This window comes from Lathamus discolor, chromosome 1, assembly GCF_037157495.1.
Source record: "Lathamus discolor isolate bLatDis1 chromosome 1, bLatDis1.hap1, whole genome shotgun sequence".
NCBI lineage: Eukaryota > Metazoa > Chordata > Aves > Psittaciformes > Psittacidae > Lathamus > Lathamus discolor.
The window spans coordinates 163,640,599-163,660,375 of NC_088884.1; the positions used below are offsets into that span (position 1 = coordinate 163,640,599).

Genomic DNA, 19,777 nt, shown 5'->3' on the forward strand with positions numbered 1-19,777 from the left:
TCAAATAATAAAGTTGAACTGTTTCAATAATGTTCCTCTTCTCCCACCATAAGATTTTCCCTTTATTTTAATTTCCTTGCTGGAAATTGAAAACCATGTCCGGGTTATTTGATCAAACCACAGAAATAATGTTTTCTTGTTAAGGACAGAAATATTCTCTACAGTTATTTCTTCCTTAATACATGTTGAAAAGCAATATTCCAGCAGTGCGTTCCGGGCCCTACCCAAAATTGACGCTGTGTTTTTGAAATGACACAGAATATTTATTGTTCTGGCCATTAGTTTTTATGTGGCACGTTATTAACCTCTCGAATTTGTCAAATATAAGCAGCGCAAATAGAAACAATGAGATGAAATGAAAGAGAGATGGGGAGGTTGAACATCGCACAATTCAACTTGATGGGGGAAAGCGTTTGGCTGTGAAATTGTCTCCCAAGGGAACTGGTGATGTACTCTATACCTGGGTCACCTAGAAATAGCCCAAAGTCCTGGAAATTCCCTCTTTGTGGAGGAAATCCTGCTGGAGAAGCTGGGCTACTTAGATGACCTAACAGGTTTCTTACTGCTTTGAATGGCTTGGGTGACCTGGCTTTTTTGGGCTGGTTTTGGACAGTAAAGTGGAAAACAGCTGAAAACAGAATTCCCTGCCTCTGGGAACACCGGCCTTGTGTCACCACTTAGTAAAATACCAGGAACTTTACATTTTCATCCAAAAGAGGGTATTCACTACTTCCAGGCGCTGCCTAACACCAAACATGGGGTAGCGCTTCCTGGTTAAAAGCCATATGCTGCAGTGCACCTTCCTCAGGGTGCACATTGCCCAGTAAAGTGTGTTCAGATCTGCACGAGGCTGAGAGCTGAGAGGACTTTGCTGGATTTTTTTGGTCTTTGTTTGAAATTTGCACTATTCTGATTCTTAGTTAGTTGTTGGGTTTTTTCCCACTGTTTCCACTGATCATAGCATGGGTGGTGTGGAGGAGCCATCCAAGTCCAATGCAGGAGGAAGGTTGAGGCTGTTTGTGAGCAGCAGCTCAAGGAGGGGATCCTGCCCCTCTGCTGTGTGATGGGGAGACCCCCCCTGCAGCCCTGATCCAGCTCTGGGGCAGCAGCACAAGAGGGACGTGGAGCTGCTGGAGCGAGCCCAGAGGAGGCCATGGAGATGCTGCGAGGGCTGGAGCAGCTCTGCTCTGGAGCCAGGCTGAGAGAGCTGGGCTGGGGCAGCCTGGACAAGAGAAGGCTCCTGAAGGGGAGACCTGAGAGCAGCTCCAGTGCCTGAAGGGGCTGCAGGAAAGCTGGAGAGGGGCTTGGGACAAGGGCCTGTAGGGACAGGCCAAGGGGAATGGCTTGAACCTGCCCGAGGGGAGACTGAGATGAGCTCTTAGGCAGAAGCTCTTCCCTGGGAGGGTGCTGAGGCGCTGGCACAGGGTGCCCAGAGAAGCTGTGGCTGCCCCATCCCTGGCAGTGCTCAAGGCCAGGTTGGACACAGGGGCTTGGAGCAAGCTGCTCCAGTGGAAGGGGTCCCTGCCCGTGGTAGGGGTTGGAGCAGGAGGAGCCTTAAGGTCCCTTCCAACCTAAACCAATCTGGGATTCTATGATGAGCTGCATTAAATTGTCACTCCTGCACACTCACAGTACTTCTATGAGAACAAAAAGAGCCTTTAGGGGAGGTATCTCATGGGTAGACCAGCTATAGTTCTCTGTTTATATCACAGATACAACCAGGGCAGTGCAGCATCCCCTTCACTGCCCTCCGTCCTGGCTGCAGCCAGCAGGGAGGTGATCTGGCTCCACATTTCTTGCTGCTGCTGTGCAGTTGGCTGGATGCAGGTGTGCTCTGTGTTTTATGAAGGGCATGGCTCCTTTCCGATGGGCTCTTGGATGGCAGTGTGGCTTATACAGTTTGACCCAATCCGCTAAAGCCAAGATCCTCTTATCCCATTAACTGTGCTCTTTGTCCATCTCTCCAGCAGCTGGGCTCTGCTCTCCTCTCTGTGCCCCAATCCTAGTGTGGGACTCTGCTGTTCAGGCACTGCCCAAAGCAGTCATTGTGTGCCAAGTGTCTGAGGGATGCACCTTATTTGCATAGATTTGAATAATGTCCACTTTATTGTGCCATTAAGCCTTCAATAAAAAGGAATTTCTTCTATAATTCAACAATGGGTTTATCAAAACACTCTAAATAGAAGTCTCTGGCAGAGGCTGGTTTTAACCATCTCATGAAAGGTCTTACAAAGTTTGGAAAGCTGCTTTATTTTCTCTTTTTCCTTAAGTGGGCCATTAAAAGCCACCTGTCCGACTGAAGCACGAGCATTTATAATGACCTCATCTTGGTTCCCAAGTCCAGTCCCAAACCTTCTTGCAGAATAGCAGCTTGGATCTCTTTCAACGAGAGCATTCAGAAACCACGCAAGAGGCAGGCACAGCGCAGAGGTGGGGAAGGAAAGGAGGCATAAGCTCTTCTTCAGCCTCCGCATGAAAATGTCAACTTGATGTAGTCAGCCAGCTTCTCCTTAGCTGCTTTGTGCCGTGGTATCACCTCCGTGGGTCATGTAAAGACACAAGCAGGCTTAGAGCAAGGCCAGCAGTGAGTGAGATCTGTAGTCCCAGCCTGGTTTGTGTTGCGAGAGACCTTAAAGCTCCTCCAGCTCCAGCCCCTGCCATGGGCAGGGACCCCTTCCACTGAAGCAGCTTGCTCCAAGCCCCTGTGTCCAACCTGGCTCCCAGCGTGCCACATAGCTCAGTGTGGTCACCATTCAGTTGCTGGTTGAATTGCCCACGTGTTTTCCTCCCTGTCTACAGAATACAGTCCCCAGGCTGCGCCGCTGGGTCGCTTTGTGTCTCGCAGAGCTCACAGTGTGCCCTTCGCTCTGGGCTGACCTCTTGCTTGCATCCAATTCATCATTCCCATCCCTCCGCATGTGAGTCATTTCATCAGGCTGCGCTTTGTCTCTTGGCCTGGTGAGCGCACGCTTTGGAGATGAGATGCAGAATGAGTCACAGTTCAAAAAGCAGGTGCCTGAACTGGTGCTGTCAAAACCAAATTGGCAGGATCTGATTCTTTATGCTGGGGTTTCGCTGCTCTGAACTGCAGCTTGTGTCAGGAAAAACGGCTGGTATTGATGGACAGCGGACCACTTCTTCCCCTCTGAGATTTAAGGTGAAGAGGAGCTGCAGGAAGATGATCTTGTGCTTAATTCCTCCCAGATCAGCTTGTAACTGCCTGATTTTGGATGCACGGTTATGGGAAGAATACTTCCTTGCTATGCATGGGAAATAGAAACAGAGTACACCATGCGGAGAGATCTGAACAACATGTTACTAACGCTCAGCTTCTCTGACAGGGGAAGGAAGGATGCTCAGAGGTACGTCCTCTGCCGTCAACTATCCATGGAATATCAGATGGATTAAAAAATCACTGCAGCATGAGGGTCAGACTCATCCCCATGAAATAACACTGGATTTTAGGTATTGGTGTGGTCGCCGTCTCTGTCTTTTGCTGGGGGATGGCACTTGGCTGCCTGACTGGAGGGTTTACCAGCACCAATGGCACCTGCATAGGAGCTTCTTATGGTTTAGATTGGGGATCAGGAGAGCAGAGAGGAGGAAGACGTCTGCCCTTGAGGAATGAAATAGAAATCATATGGGAAGGGAAAGATCCTGCCCATAGGGACTTATAATGAGAATTTCTGCTGCATGCTCAGGGTTTGTTAGTTGGAAAGGGCAGAGGAGGAGAAAGGTTCCTGCTTGGGGCTAAGGGATGAGCTAAATTACCTCAAAATCCTTTCAGCTCTGTGACTGAGAGCTGTATAATGAACTGCTTCCATTCCTTACCGTGTTGCGGTATGCAGGAGAATTGGGGTGGGTTTGATGCTGTTATAGTACCCTTGTCAAAGCCTGAAACACTTCTCAGGTCACCTGTGGTCCAGAGGAGCAAATGAGGTGTGGAGGGATGGTTGGGAGAGCTGGAGAAGGGAGTGTTTGTCTTCAAAGAAGAAATGCAGGGTTGCTTATTCAGATGAGCCATATGAAGGCCAGGATGTGCAGCAGGGTATAGCCCAGGGACAGGCTGAGGGCACAGAAGAAACCAAGCGGATGAATAAATTCATGTGGGAAGGAAAAGAGCTTAGAAGAACGTTTCTGGTGTCAGAGCTGTGAGATCCAGGAGCCCCTGGAAAGGTCTCACAGAGGTGATGACACAGGCTGAAAGTGGAACTGCTTTTAAATCAGAGCCTTGCACTTGTATGTGCGGTCACCTCCATAAGTGAGGGGCTGGATTTAGTGACCATGAGAAGGGTTTTCCATTCTCCTGTTTCTGCATAGTGGCTGGAAGATGATGAGCATGCTGCTGAGCATCCCCAGGCCATTACAGAGTGTGTTGGAGTACAGTTGCACTAAGTAATGTATGTTGGGGAAGGAAGAGAGTTGCGCAAGTGTTTCAATTAGAGTCATAGAATGGTTTGGGTTGGAAAGGACTTTGACAGTCATCTAGTCCAACCTTCCTGCCATGGGCAGGGACACCTTCCACCAGAGCAGCCTGCTCCAAGCCCCTGTGTCCAACCTGGCCTTGAGCACTGCCAGGGATGGGGCAGCCACAGCTTCTCTGGGCACCCTGTGCCAGCGCCTCAGCACCCTCCCAGGGAAGAGCTTCTGCCTAAGAGCTCATCTCGGTCTCCCCTCAGGCAGGTTCAAGCCATTCCCCTTGGCCTGGCCCTACAGGCCCTTGTCCCAAGCCCCTCTCCAGGTTCCCTGCAGCCCCTTTAGGCACTGGAGCTGCTCTCAGGTCTCCCCTTCAGGAGCCTTCTCTTGTCCAGGCTGCCCCAGCCCAGCTCTCTCAGCCTGGCTCCAGAGCAGAGCTGCTCCAGCCCTCGCAGCATCTCCGTGGCCATTCATCCAATAGGAATTCAAAGTGAATACATTTAAAGGTCTTAGAAAACGCAAATTCTTCTTGGCTTGTTCAGTTGCTCCTTCGTCCTCCTCTTCCCCCACTGCTTCTCCTCTGCTTGGTTCTTGCTGCTCACTCTGTTCAATGCTGAGGATGAGCACAAGTCCTCACTGTAACACCCAAGCGCTCAGGGATTCAGCAGGAATGTTTTATCAACAGTGGCATAAGTGAAGTACTTGGCTCTCTGCAAAAGAAAACAAACATTGTGCTTCGTGCACACTTCCATTCCTGCTCCAGGAGTCCCTTGGCTGTACTTCCGCAGTTGCCTTGCCTGTGCTTTCCCTATTCCCTCTGCTAATTGAGTCTCCTGTGGGATAAAGCACCAGGCTGTGCTTGGGTGCCTTGTGGGAAAAGCATTGTTTGGAGTTTAATCCCTTCGTTGGGGAGAAGATGAAGAAAACTGCAGTCATAAAGCAGGCAGACAGCAGCTTACATCATTACAGCCTGTGCAATACGTATTTATCCACCTTGCACAGGCATACAAATTGTTGTTGCAATCATTACAGCAGATACGAGATATGAAAACAGTTTTAAGTTTCATTTTGCTTGCTGTCATCTCTTTCTTTCTCTTTTATTGAGCAGCAGTAATTGAATAGCATTGTTTGACTCCTGTTTTCTGTGCTTTGCATTCTATTGAGTTTCTGCTGAACATTTAAGTACAGAAGAACAATTTTATGCCTAATGGAAAAAACAATAATTATTTCATTAATACCAGGGTAGGATTTACTGAATCAGAAAGTATTGAGTGTATCAGCTAAAATTGGGCTTCACATCTTTTTTGCTTATGTAAAACAAAAGAAGGCATTTGCTTGTACCTGTACTCATAGCCATAGTCTTGCATCCTCATCTTAGTCTCGTGCTATACAAGAAGAATGTATGTAATTCTGCATGGGATCATGGCCCAGATCAGGTAGAACATATTCTAGTTTGACTTTTGTTGTTGCATTTTGTCTTTCTAATGACATATTGAAATTAGCTGATGATAGAAAGAAAATCTTTATAAGAATACAGAGGGAGGGTGATATTCAAAGACACTGAGGGTCAACAAGGGAGCCAGTCCCTTGCTCCTCCACGGTGGGAGAAAGGGTGCCCATTATATCATAGAATCATAGACTGGTTTGGGTTGGAAGGCACCTTAAAGCTCATCCAGTTCCAACCCCCTTCCGTGGCAGGGACACCTTCCACTAGAGCAGCTTGCTCCAAGCCCCATTCAATTCATATCTTATCTGAAGACTTTATTTCATGTCCATGCTTGTAACATAAGTGTGAAATATTTGTATTTGAGTTAAACAGGCTTCAGGAAAGCATGTTATGAGTGGTCCATCGTAGGTCATTGCAACCAGATATAGAGTCAGGATCACAAACCCACCCTCGGCCCTACTGATTTCAGTCTAAAAAGGGCAGGACAATCCAGTAGGCTTCCTAAAGCACTTTCAGCTCACAGGGCAAGCAGCTATCTCAGAGTATAGTCCAGAGTGGTATGGAAGACCACTGGAAAATGAGTACAACTGCTTGGGAAAGATGATAAATGAAAGACAAAGCTGAGGGAACTTGGCTTAAAGCAAACAACAGTGAAATAGAGTGTTTAGGGGTAAATGTACTTTGCCGTGTATTGAGTACTGTGTGCAGTTCTGGTGTCCTCAACATAAAAAGGACATGGAACTGTTGGAACAAGTCCAGAGGAGGCCACGAGGATGATCAGGGGCTGGAGCACCTCCCGTATGAAGACAGGCTGAGGAAGTTGGGGCTGTTCAGCCTGGAGAAGAGAAGGCTGCGTGGGGACCTCATAGCAGCCTTCCAGTATCTGAAGGGGGCCTATAGGGATGCTGGGGATGAATTACTCATTAGGGACTGTAGTGACAGGACAAGGGTTAAAACTGTAACAGGAGAAGTTTATATTGGATCTAAGGAAGAAGTTCTTTCCTGTGAGGGTGCTGAGGCACTGGAATGGGTTGCCCAGGGAGGTTGTGAGTGCTCCATCCCTGGCAGTGTTCAAGGCCAGGTTGGATGAAGCCTTGGGTGGGATGGTTTAGTGTGAGGTGTCCCTGCCCATGGCAGGGGGGTTGGAACTGGATGATCTTGAGGTCCTTTCCAACCCTAACGATTCCATGATTCAGTGTTGGTTCTTACAGTGCTGTGAAGGTGTTACATGAAGTTAAAGTCTGGAAGTAGATGTTGAATGGCCAAATTACAGTGGTCAGACGTGAATATATTTGTGATACATGTGCTGGTGGGTTCCAAGGAAAATTAACCGTCCATCCTGTTGTTTTGCGTAAGCTGCTCCTTCGTTATTGAATTCAGGGAGAAATACAAACCCTGTGCAGTGCTTGACTTTTTAATAGTTAGGTAAATGTGTTTTTTGCCATGACCGGGGTTCTGATTGTTATTATCACTGCTTTGAGTTTTGCAGGCTTCAGGCTGGATATTTGCCAGGCACAGAAACACGGTTCATGGCCTGAAGCTTGTACGATCCGAGAGAGACAACACAGGAGGAAGAGGGAGGGTGTCACACGCTGTATAACATTTGTTTTCTCCTCTCCCTTCCCTCACTGCAGACTGTACCAAAGCCAATCGCGCTGGAGCCCTGCTTTGGGAACAAAGCAGCCGTTCTCTCTGTGTTCGTGAGGTTGCCTCGAGGACTTGGGGGTATACCACCACCAGGACAGTCAGGTGAGGAATGTCATTGTCTCTGCTGGCTTGGTATTCGTAGAATCCCAGCATGGTTTGGGTCAGAAGGGACCTTAAAGCTTACCCATTCCCAACCCCTTCCACGGGCAGGGACCCCTTCCACTGGAGCAGCTTGCTCCAAGCCCCTGTGTCCAACCTGGCCTTGAGCACTGCCAGGGATGGGGCAGCCACAGCTTCTCTGGGCACCCTGTGCCAGCGCCTCAGCACCCTCACAAGAAAGAGCTTCTGCCTTATATGCAACTTAAATCTCCTCGGTTTAAGTTTGATCCCATCACCTGTAGAGAGACATCGAATCCTTTCAGAGCGTCTGTGTTCTTCTCTTAGCAGCTCTGGATAAAGGAGTTTTCTCCCTTCAGCTTAAGGTTTCCTTGTTCTCAGCCCTTTTGCACTCAAACCTGAGGTCAGGGCACTGAGCCATCATGTCCTGCGCAGTTTGTGGTTTCACTGGGGTTTCTCCAATGCCCAGGGAGCACACTGGAGCAGAGCATTAGCTGGGTTTGAGGTGAGATGGTTGGTGTGTGAGCTCTATTGAGCTAAATCCCAGTGGCCAGCAGTGGTTTGTCAGTGGATCTGCTGGGAGGAGGTTGCAGAGATGATGGATGTGCAGCAGCACAGCGAAACCTCCATGCCCTTGTGCTTGCAGGATTTATTCCAGCACATCCACTGGTGCAGAGGAAGAGACATCTCTTCCATATGGTGGGTTTCATTAATACCCATACTTCTTATTGCCGGTTGCTTTGGATAAAACATGCAGTATTTAAAAGCTTATCTCAGAGTAGAATCACAGAATGGTTTGGGTTGAAACAGACCTTAAAGCTCATACAGTTCCAAACTCCTGTCATAGTCAGGGCACCTTCCACTAGACCAGGTTGCTCCAAGCCCCATCAGCCTGGCCTAGAGGTTTAATCTCTGAAGCCAAAATGCTTTTCTAGTTTGCTATTTTTAAGAAGAACTCAGAAAATGATATTTATTTTGTGGCTTTGGGGGTTTCCTGGGCTGGGGGGGAGGGATTTATCTCTGTGACTGTTTCATTCAGGGACTGTTTCTTTTGTTGCCTCAGGTCTCGCAGTGGCCAGTGCACTGGTGGACATTTCACAACAGATGCCAATTGCCTACAAAGAGAAATCGGGTGCAATACGAAATCGGAAACAGCAGCCCCCTGCACAGCCAGGAACCTGTATTTGATGCATGGACATCAGAAACTGCATAGGGTTTTAAACAAAACGGAGAAGTAATACCGAGGAGGAGGAGGAGGAAGATTTCCAAGTTGTGTCCCAAGAGACTAGAAGACGAAACACAACTTCCTTGAACCCAACTTTTTCTCTCATCTACGTGATAGTTGGCTTTATTTGACAACTGCTCCACTTAAGTTTTACTGACACGTGGCTTCAGATTGCTCCTTTGTTTTCTTCCAGTTTAAAGTAAAATGATTTTATTGCAGGTCCAGTAACATCCAGTCGCCACCATTCATGGTCAGTGTAAATAGAACAGTAGTCCAATCTGAATGACACTCAGGTTTATACATGGAAAGTGCTTTGTAGTTCCTGTATTTATCAAACTGTACAGCAAGAAAAAGATGCAGTGTTTACAGGTGTCAGCTCTCAACACATAAACACTACTATTAATCTTCAAAGCATCTTCATCCTTTGTTTTCATTTACTATTACATGTCTGTTCCCTCATTTAAGTGGAACTCTCTTCCAGGTGCAGCGGTTTTGTAGTCATCATGGTCCAGAGCATGAGGAATGCAGAAGCTGGGATGGTTTAAAGGTTGATGTCACGTGTCGCTTCAGACCACGTGCAGTACCTGGAGAAGCTGAATGTCACTTTGGAAGGACTCAGTGTTTACATAGTCTTAACCTGCTTGGAGTACACCACACACAAGTGCCTAGACTTGAACAGATCTAGGGAGTGAGGAGACTGCTACACAACTTCCTTTTTGCCATCATTATATTCCTTTTAAATGTATGTGTAGACACACAGATACAGTCACCCCAGGCAACCTGTGTTCCCTGTGATACATCACATGCGGTCAGGGGAAAACGGCATTTTCCTGACCAACAGACTAGTCAACCAGATGGAAATACCTGGAGGGAAAGGAGAGTTTCTGTATCTCATAAGAAAACTGGTTTCACCAGTGCTTTTAATAGAAGCAGTTTGTGTTCCAGGCCAGATGCATTATATTTCTTCTCATTTTCTCTGTCCATTTCCTTTCTTTCCCTGCCTCTGCCCTCCTGCCATTCTTCTGGATGAGAGCTGAGCTGTGCCAGGGCTCAGGCATCGCTCCTCAGCAGTAAGATTTGCTCTGTCTCCTTATAGGGTGTAAAAAGCAAGGCTCTGGGTGCCCGATCATTTGAGGATGAAGTGAAAAAGCACTTTAAATAACAGGCAAGCAGAGCAGCTTCGTTTGGCCACAGGTTCAAGTTTTCCAAGGTCAGTTACCTGATATTCCCCATTGGGGTTGAGCTCTAGGATGCTGAAGGAGGTGGCTTGTTGGTGAAAGGAAGGCACTTACAAAGAGCAAAGAGAAGGCTTAGCTTTGAGGGGATGTATCAAACCATCTGAAGTAGTCTGACTGGTTGGGTTTCATGTTTTGAGGCTCAGGGTTGGAATTAACACCTCAGTCTGTGCCTGCTGCTGTCCAGTGTCTCCCTTGACTCTGGAATGTGGCGCAGTGCTGGAGCCAGCTCGCACGAGGTTGTGATGTTGAAGCTGGTAGGAAGATGTTAAGAGAAGGTGCCAAATGAGGGGTTGTAATTATTGCTTAATAATGTGGTTTCATTCAGGTCATGGTATCTGATGAGAACATCAGGTATTTGTGAAATGAAGAGAGAACACACGGAGAGGAGCGAAGGAGAGTGCTCTCGAATCTTCTGGCCAGGTAGCATCCTTCCCCAAAATGAAACCCAAGGAACTGCATCTTTTTTTGTGTGCATGTTTTGGTGATCAATCACATATCAGCCACTCATTTTTGCTTTGTTTGGGGGTTATTTAACCATGTATTTTGAAGAAGCTCTTTGGAGCGCGGCGGCATCGCAATAAAGATGTGAATGGTTGTGCGTGTCCCGGCGGCAGTGATGGGGTAAAAGGCTGCTGGTTTAAAGACTGTGGTGGGTTATAATTCTGATTTAATGTGTCATTTAACAAATACGAGAGGACTGCAGAGAAACAAGATATTGTGGAAAAAAATGCATTTTTATATATATATATGTGTGTGTGTATAGATATATATATAAATAAAATGCATCCTTTTCTAAACCAGAAGTTTAAATGCCCTCTGGGGAAAAGAACTTACGGGAGGGGAAGGGGTGAGCTTTGTCTTTTAGGATGAAGGGGTTTAGGCAATTGAAGTTTTAACTGATGCACAGAGTACCTCAGACAGATTCATCTCCTGAAAGTAGTTTCTAACTCCCTATGTGTATAGTGATAACCTGAACTAGAGAAATAATACTGGACTAAAATCCCTTCCCTGTTACTCCTTTACATGTCGTTATGTACACCCTCATGTTCGGAGATGGCTTCTGGCTTCTCCAGTGCTGCTTTAGGAGCCGAACTGCCACCCCAAGCTTTTGTGCTTAAGTCTCCATAGTTAGAACAGCGCTTAAGCAAGGGCTTAAAGTCATTGCTTGGGTTTTGCTGGGCAGAAACAGCTTTCAGGTCAATGGGCCTAGAGGGGTGATGTATTCTTACATTACAAAAAGACTTAAATGTGGGTTTGGTGGGTGATCTCCCCCTCCTGGAGAGCTGGGTCTTAATGCTGGAATGTGCCCAGAACTGTAGCCACCAAGTGTCAGATATTGGAAAGCGGAGCAAAAAATGATCAAACTTTGAGGTTTAGGAGAACCAAATGATGTAAATGGAGGAACAAGACTTATTTATATATAGAAAATGAAACAGCTCCTTGAGGATGCAGCTCTGCTCTGCGTCTCATCTCCATACTGATGAGGGGGAAAGAGAACTCTCACACACGTGTCTGCTGCAAGCAGTTTCATCCCAACTTGAAAGGTAAAATAGAGACAAAGGTGGGAATGGATGGGGGGAAGAGACCTGCCGGTGCTTTATCACCAGGCCAATATCAGAAGTGAAGGATTTGTGGGTTCAGTTCTTTTGGAGGTGGTGCTGGGGGAAAGAACAACCTTATTTCATGGGAGAACCTGTAAATAGATGACAAATAACACACCGATTTTGCACTTGTACATAACGTATACAGTAGCGTGCAGAGCACTGGAAGATTTAAAGTGTACATAAACCAGAAGAAAACCTTTTGAATGTATTTTTGATGCATTTTAAATGATGTATGAGGTTTGTCTTAATAACTTCTTCATCTGATCAGTATTAGGTAAGTTCCCAGAGCTTTAAAGAAACATCAAATTATAGTCGTGCTATCTTGCAGTATAAAACAGGGAGGCATAACTTGACTTTTATGTATTCAAATGCAGTTCACTTAACTGTATAAGTGAAGTAAAATACAACTCTTCCATTTGAAAAGGGGAGGAAAAAAACCCCAACACTTGAAGACAAGTAATAAATGTACTTAAAGGAGTCATTACTTGGAGGATTAAGTCAGCAGTTTGAGCCTCTACCATTAAGATTGTGCCAGTGATTTCCATTCAGAATCACTCTTCTCAAGCGTTTATAACTGCCTGAAATTCAGCCTTCAAGGTCTCAACCCTCCAGTTCTATTCATTGAAAGTAGCCTTTAAAAGAAAACCCATAAAACCTTGGAAATACTGTAGCCCCTTTTTTGTGGAAAGCTCCAAATAACACGTATTTCATCGTTCACCATTTTCCCTTTTCTTTAGCCCAGAATTCCCTCCGGCTTGTTGTAGCATCAGTGACAGTGGCTCTGCCCCAGTGTGGGTCAATATGTTGGATGCAAGAAGATGTACGGGACACGAGTTTTCAGTTATTGCCACCCTCCCTGGGTTTAAAATGTGCTGTATTGGAATTGCCAGAATAAAGCTCTACATGATGGGATAATGCCTGTGATTAGCATAAAGTTGTAGTGTGCAATGTACCAAAATGTGATGGTACGGTACCAGGAAAGCATGACGGCCCCTGTTGGCAGATACACGCTTCCTATGCGGTAGTTTCTATAGTAAATATTGCTCATAAACATCATTAAACTGGGTTTATGGTGTGGTTTTCAAATGGCAGCTCAGCTTGCTGGGCCCTAAATAAGCTGAAAAGAGCTTCTTATGAAATGCCTTCGCTTAAACCTCAGGCTTCTCCCGTAACCCACCAAAAGCCCAGTGCAGCAAAGACGCTGCTGATTCTCCATCCTTGACTGCTCCCAGTGTCAGCAGCTGCATTCCCTTCTCCATGCTACCCGAGTTAGGGATGGAGCATCAGTTGCATCCCTGAGCCTCTAAAACCCTTTCCCTGCAAACAGGGATTTGCCAGCACTGAGCTTGTGAGCAAAGAACAGACCCTGCGTGCCAGGAGCAACTCTTAACCTCATCCATCCAACTCTGCATCACCTGCGGATGCCTCTTCTTTTCCTGCTTTTTCTCTTCATTTGGGAATGCCATAGGGGCAGGGGAGGGACGGGGATGGGATTTCGGAGCCTCCTGAGCTAAGCTGCAGGTTGGGAGAGGGAATTGTGCGTGTTTGACGTGGGAAGGTGCTGCTGGAAGATGCTCAAGCACTCAGGGATGCAGGAGCAAAGGGACGGAGCCTCAGTTTTGGACATCTTGGTGGCAACTTAACTGAAATTCCCCCTTTTTCTGTTGATGGCTGCTTAAATCAGAGGAGTTTCCCCTGCTAGGATACCAGTGCAGAAGCTGGTTCTTCTGCTTCTGCACCGGGGCATGTTTTGTTCGGTTTCTTCCTTCATTCTAACACTACACACGCTCTATTGGTGTGCGTCTTCCAGGTACTATAATTCTTTAGGCATTTCCTCTCCATTTATCATTGATTCCACAAACCTCACCAGAAGAAAGAAGAGAAATAAAGAATAGTGGAGTGGAACAGATGTCAGCCCATTTCTTTTTTTTTTTTTCCTTTTTAAGAAAACAACAAAAAAGAATAAAAAACGGCGTTTTCTATGACTCGGATTTGTGCACAATAACTGTTCTTTCCACCGAGATCCTTGAATTAATTGTATTCTGGATTATTTCCCCTTTGTTCTGTAATTATTGACGATTCTTATCTGTGTTCCGACTTGAGCTTAGTTTGTTAATATGTATAATTCAGCATTTCTTGCATTCACATGTAAATACGAGCAAGCATTGTAAACTATTTCCTGGCTGGGGGTGTTAATGCAGACACACATTTGGGACTGCAGGTTTTGGTATAATTTTTTTGTATTGTAAAATAACAGCCAATTTCAAGCAGGAAGGAGGAAATTCTTGGGAGGTCTGTGCGTTTTAAATACAAAAATGTGAAGTCCGTGTACATAAATCAAAAGTAAATAACGCAAATCTTTCCTCTGAAATAAAAAGTAGATGACCTGGTTAAATTTCTGTTTCCTCTGCTTTTGTCTTCTTTTCTTGTGCTTTCTTAAAGCGAAGGGAAGGATGCTCCGACCTCCGCAGCGCTGGGTTTGTGAGTCCTTGCTGTCGGGATAAAACACAAGAGGGACGTGGAGCTGCTGGAGCGAGGCCAGAGGAGGCCATGGAGATGCTGCGAGGGCTGGAGCAGCTCTGCTCTGGAGCCAGGCTGAGAGAGCTGGGCTGGGGCAGCCTGGACAAGAGAAGGCTCCTGAAGGGGAGACCTGAGAGCAGCTCCAGTGCCTAAAGGGGCTGCAGGGAACATGGAGAGGGGCTTGGGACAAGGGCCTGTAGGGCCAGGCCAAGGGGAATGGCTTGAACCTGCCCGAGGGGAGACTGAGATGAGCTCTTAGGCAGAAGCTCTTCCCTGTGAGGGTGCTGAGGCGCTGGCACAGGGTGCCCAGAGAAGCTGTGGCTGCCCCATCCCTGGCAGTGCTCAAGGCCAGGTTGGACACAGGGGCTTGGAGCAAGCTGCTCCAGTGGAAGGGGTCCCTGCCCGGGGCAGGGGTTGGAGCTGGAGGAGCTTTAAGGTCCCTTCCCACCCATGCTTCTATGAATCTGTGTTTATCTGGTTTGGTGACTGTGTTACTGCCCCAGCACCCAGGGCTTCTGCATTCAGTGGTTAAATAAACCCAATCAAAATGCGCAATCTCAGCTCGCTCGCCACCGATTTCCCCACTAAACTGCTCCTTCCTTTGAACTCCAGCAGGGGAACCTGACATCCCGGAAGCCTGTCTCTCCAAAGAGCTTCGCTGATGATGTTGCCACCTTATCGCATGTTGGTGCCAGCTGGTGTTTGAGACACGCAGGAAAGCTGGAGAGCGATGCCGGAGGTGACCTCTCCTCTCCCACCCCTGCCTGCAGCGCTCCCTGGCATCCCGAAACGCATCCCTGGTGAGATGCAATCCGTTGTTCTCCATTTATTTTTATGTCTCTCTCCAGCTCTGGAATTGAGCGCCGCTGAGACGAAGCAGGGTTGAACCTGGCTTTTATGAGCCATGAAGGTTTCAGTCACCGCCATCTCCGAGGACCGTTGTGCTGCTTCATCCCATGGCATTAAACTTGGATGCAGAAGCCCAGTTTGCTGCTGAGCTGAGCGGAGCATGCCAGCCTGCAAGCACAGCGTGGTGTGTCCAGGCTTGAAATGAAATGGGCAGGGGGTAGTGGTTTTACAGCCGGTGTAAACTCATTTTGGACAGCGGGATAAAATGCAGAGGTCTGGGGCCACGTTCCATCTCTGCTCTGATGTTTTATTCCTGTGCTGTAGCGAAGAAACGTGGTTTGCAGGGAAGGAATGGAAGGTGGTGTGGAGGCACTGCAAGGCTCTGTGTGCCTCCAGGATGATGCTCTTTGCTGTCATCCCATTGCTGAGGAACGTGGTTGGGTGAGTAACGAGTAAAGTATTTGCCATGCAGGTTTTCTTCCCACAAGACCTAAATATCAAGTATTTATGGGAAGAGGGGAGGCAGTTTTAAGTCTTCTTACAAAGCCACCAATTTAACCCAACCACCCCACAGAAAGCCTGGACCAGAGGCTGGGCGCTGTTTCTCTTTACCCAAGGAACCCTAAGATGGGGTTTTGCATAACTCTTGCATGATAAAACCTTCCCCCAAACCGAAGCAAGACCACAGAACCATGGAATGCTTTGTGTTGGAGGAGCCTTAAAGCTCATCCAGTTCTGACCCCTGCCACGGGCAGGGACCCCTTCCACTGGAGCAGCTTGCTCCAAGCCCCTGTGTCCAACCTGGCCTTGATGGTTCAAACATTCAAAGGTTCAAACCACCTTGAGATGCGCAATCAGACCCTTCCTTCCCCTTTTCCTATTCCTAAGCCCCACTCAGACCTCGTGCACCTCGAAGAAGCCACATCCGCAGGGAATTTAGCCCAAATTACACTGCCAAAAGCACCTGTGGCCCCTCTGGCTCTGACAGGGAGGATAACAACTTGCTCCTCTTTATTTCCCTGCTGCTGGCAAGGAGCTGGGGTCACAGCTCCGTAAGCCCATAGCCTGAAGGACTGGGGCTGGTTCTGGTCTCACCCCGTATTAGTGGTCATCAGTGATGCCACGAGAGGGGGGGTTTAACCCATCCTGGTCCTCACGCTATCCCCTGAATTTAATATGGAAGCAGAGGTTTAGTGGGTAGGTTTGGACCGTGACAGCAGATCACACTGGGATGGGGTCCGAAAGGAGAGCGTGGATCTAGCTGATTTAGGTGAAGGTGCTCCTGCTCATTGCAGGGGGATTGGACTGGATGAGCTTTGAAGTTCCCTTCCAACCCAAACTGTTCCATGATTCTATGACTCTGGTGTCCACATTTCCCCATCCATCACCAGCAGCCCCCTCAGTGTTTTGTCAGCTCAGCTTTCCAGTCTGCAGCCTCACTGTGCCTCCGGCAGCAGGCCGGGCAGGAATTCCATTGTCACGTTCCCTGGGATCCCTGTTCCCACCAGAAATCATTGCCACTTCTCCTTCGATTAAGAAAACCCAAAGTGCTTTGAACATTTTTGATGTCAGAGCTGATTCTGCAGCGCTTCCCTTTGGCAAAGAGCCGCTGTTTCCGTGCTTGGCACGGAATGACAGCGTTTTAACAACCGAAGCGAGGTGCATCCAGCCCTATCAGCACATGAGCACTGTTTGCATGGAGATAACGGATGGGAAGTTGTTGTTTCTGCTGTAAAGGTCCCCTCACAGCGGTTGCACATCAGCTGCAGGGTTTGGCTTGTGCTGAGTCTGCGGTCATGGTGTGATGGGGGTTGTTGGTCGCCATCAGGTCCTGTCTGCAGACAGATACCCTGGGCTCTTCTCCATCCTCGGGGCTACTACTTATTGGGCAAAGAAGAGATTCAGAGCAGCCCTGCGGAGGACTTGGGGGTGCTGGTCGATGAGAAAATGAACATGAGCCGGCCGCAGTGTGCGCTCGCAGCCCAGAAAGCAACCGGATCCTGGGCTGCATCCAAAGGAGCGTGACCAGCAGGGCGAAGGAGGTGATCCTGCCCCTCTGCTCTGCTCTTGTGAGACCTCACCTGGAGCATTGTGTGCAGTTCTGGTGTCCTCAACATAAAAAGGACATGGAACTGCTGGAACAAGTCCAGAGGAGGCCACGAGGATGATCAGGGGCTGGAGCACCTCCTGTATGAAGACAGGCTGAGGAAGTTGGGGCTGTTCAGCCTGGAGAAGAGAAGGCTGCGTGGGGACCTCAGAGCAGCCTTCCAGTACCTGAAGGGGGCCTATAGGGATGCTGGGGAGGGACTCTTCATCAGGGACTGCAGTGACAGGACAAGGGGTAACGGGTTCAAACTGAAACAGGGGAAGTTTAGATTGGATCTAAGGAGGAAATTCTTTCCTGTGAGGGTGGTGAGGCACTGGAATGGGTTGCCCAGGGAGGTTGTGAGTGCTCCATCCCTGGCAGTGTTCAAGGCCAGGTTGGATGAAGCCTTGGGTGGGATGGTTTAGTGTGAGGTGTCCCTGCCCATGGCAGGGGGGTTGGAACTGGATGATCTTGAGGTCCTTTCCAACCCTAACTGTTCTATGGTTCTATGATTCTACAGAGGTTGTGGGGTGTTTACTCTGGGAATTAGGGTAAACCACTTCACCTGCTCTTGCTTCAGTGTTTGTAACTGTCTGGTAATCATAGAATCAACCATGTTGGAAAAGACCTTTAAGATCATCAAACCCAACTACTATGCCAGCAGTGCCAAGGCCACCACTAGCCCATGGCACTGAGGACCTCATCTGTACAATGTCTGGTTAGAGGAGGGAGCGGGGCTCAGTTTTCTTATGGGTACAGCCAGTGCCCTCAAAAACCATACTCAGAGATGTGATAGAAATGGGGGTCAGGCAAAGCCCCCTTTAGCTGTTGGTGGTGCTCCTGGTCCAAAATCTCTTCGCCCCATCTTTAGGGTGATGCCCAGACTTGCTCGAAGCCAGTCGCTATGACCCAGAGCAGCAATGCTCTAACCAGCCGCATGCTTTGCCCTGTATCCATCAATCCAGCACGCAAAGCCTGCAGGAGCCAGGACAGGCTCTACAACCATGACAGTCCCAAGGTCTCCTTCAAGGCCAGGTTCCCCCCTGCAACCCATGAGCTGCTGTCAACCCCTTCTCCATCAGGCCCTGGACCGTCCCACAGCAGCTTTCCGGGTGCTGACCTTGGTTGAGCAGCTGCCTGCCAGGAAGCAGGGAAAACCCACCAGACCTGCAGCGTTCCCGCAGCGTATTCCAGGTCATAGAATCATAGAATGGTTCGGGTTGGAAAGGACCTCAAGATCATCCAGTTCCAGCCCCCCTGCCATGGGCAGGGACACCTCACACTAAACCATCCCACACAAGGCTTCATCCAACCTGGCCTTGAACACTGCCAGGGATGGAGCACTCACAACCTCCCTGGGCAACCCATTCCAGTGCCTCACCACCCTCACAGGAAAGAATTTCCTCCTTAGATCCAATCAGCTGGATCCAACCAGCTGGAATTTTCCCAGGGAGTTCTTCATTGTGCCAGCAAAACCGCATCCACCAAAACAGCCCAAGAACGGTGGGGAAGGAACTGGCTTTGACGATGTCGTGGTTTAAACCAATCCACACAGTTCGTTCACTCACTCCTCCCCTTCTTGCCCTCCCTCTACTCCCGGAGGGGCGGAGAGGAGAATCGAAAAGAATGCAACTCCCATGGGCTGAGATAAGCACAGTTCAGTAACTAAGGTGTAACACAAATCACTGCTGCTGCCACCAATGATAATGATAAAGGAAATAACAAGGGAAGAGAATACAACACCTCAACACCCACCAACCGATAACTCGCCCCACTCCCCCCAGCAGAGCACGGACTGATACCTCCTCCAGCCCTGCAGTCCCTGCCCTTCCGGGTAACTCCCAGTTCTATATCCTGGGCATGACGTGCTGTGGTATGGATACCTCTTTGGTCAGTTTGGGTCAGGTTCCTGTCTCTGCTTCCTCCCGGCCTCCCCTCCGCCCTGGCAGAGCAAGAGGCTCAGAAAGTCCTTGGCCAGAGCAAACATTCGAGCAGCAACTGAAAACATCGGCGTTATCAGCGCTGTTCCCAGGCTGAAAGTCAAAACACAGCACTGCACCAGCCACTAAGGAGGAAAATAACTGCTACTGCTGAACCTAGGACAGACGAGAGACCTAGCGCTGGCCATAACCCTCAGGCTTCGCTCCCCTCAGGCTGCTTCATGCATGTATAGAGACAAACATGGTTTTGGGGAGGAAAAAGTGCAACATTTCTGGGTTCGACCTTGAGCTCACTTTGTGTTTAGGAAACAACTTGAATTTCGTTTGCTTTTTTAATATAAATTTCATATACATTTGCTTTCTAGATCTTTTTTTCCCCACCCAAAATTGGCAGGAAAACATTCAATTTGCCTCTCATCAATTTGCCTGTGATTTTATGGGGTTTTTCTAAGTTGCCAAAAATAACTCACAGATGTGCATGGCACGAACAGAAGCCTCCCCAGCTGGCATCAACCATCGCCTCCCTCCTCCTCCAGCTCCCTCCTCCTGCGCCCTGCGGGAGGATGCAGCAACCGCCACCCCAGTTATTGCCACCCACCCAGGGTATACGGTGGTATCTCAGCATTATTGGTCCAAGTGCCCCTAATTGTGGGTGCAGCTATTGCCATCCCTGCTACACAGAACCCCA

The 19,777-nt window shown here is 48.4% G+C and overlaps 1 protein-coding gene across 1 annotated transcript in view; it reads left to right on the forward strand.

Annotated features, from left to right (window-relative positions):
* Positions 1-14,089, forward strand: part of ATRN (attractin) — a 181,212-nt gene extending 167,123 nt beyond the window's left edge. Inside the window, 2 exon segments of the mRNA XM_065662241.1 lie at positions 7,498-7,612; positions 8,691-14,089. Coding sequence (XP_065518313.1) covers positions 7,498-7,612; positions 8,691-8,815 — 240 coding nt within the window. The 3' untranslated portion in view covers positions 8,816-14,089.
* The last annotated feature ends 5,688 nt before the right edge of the window (positions 14,090-19,777 follow it).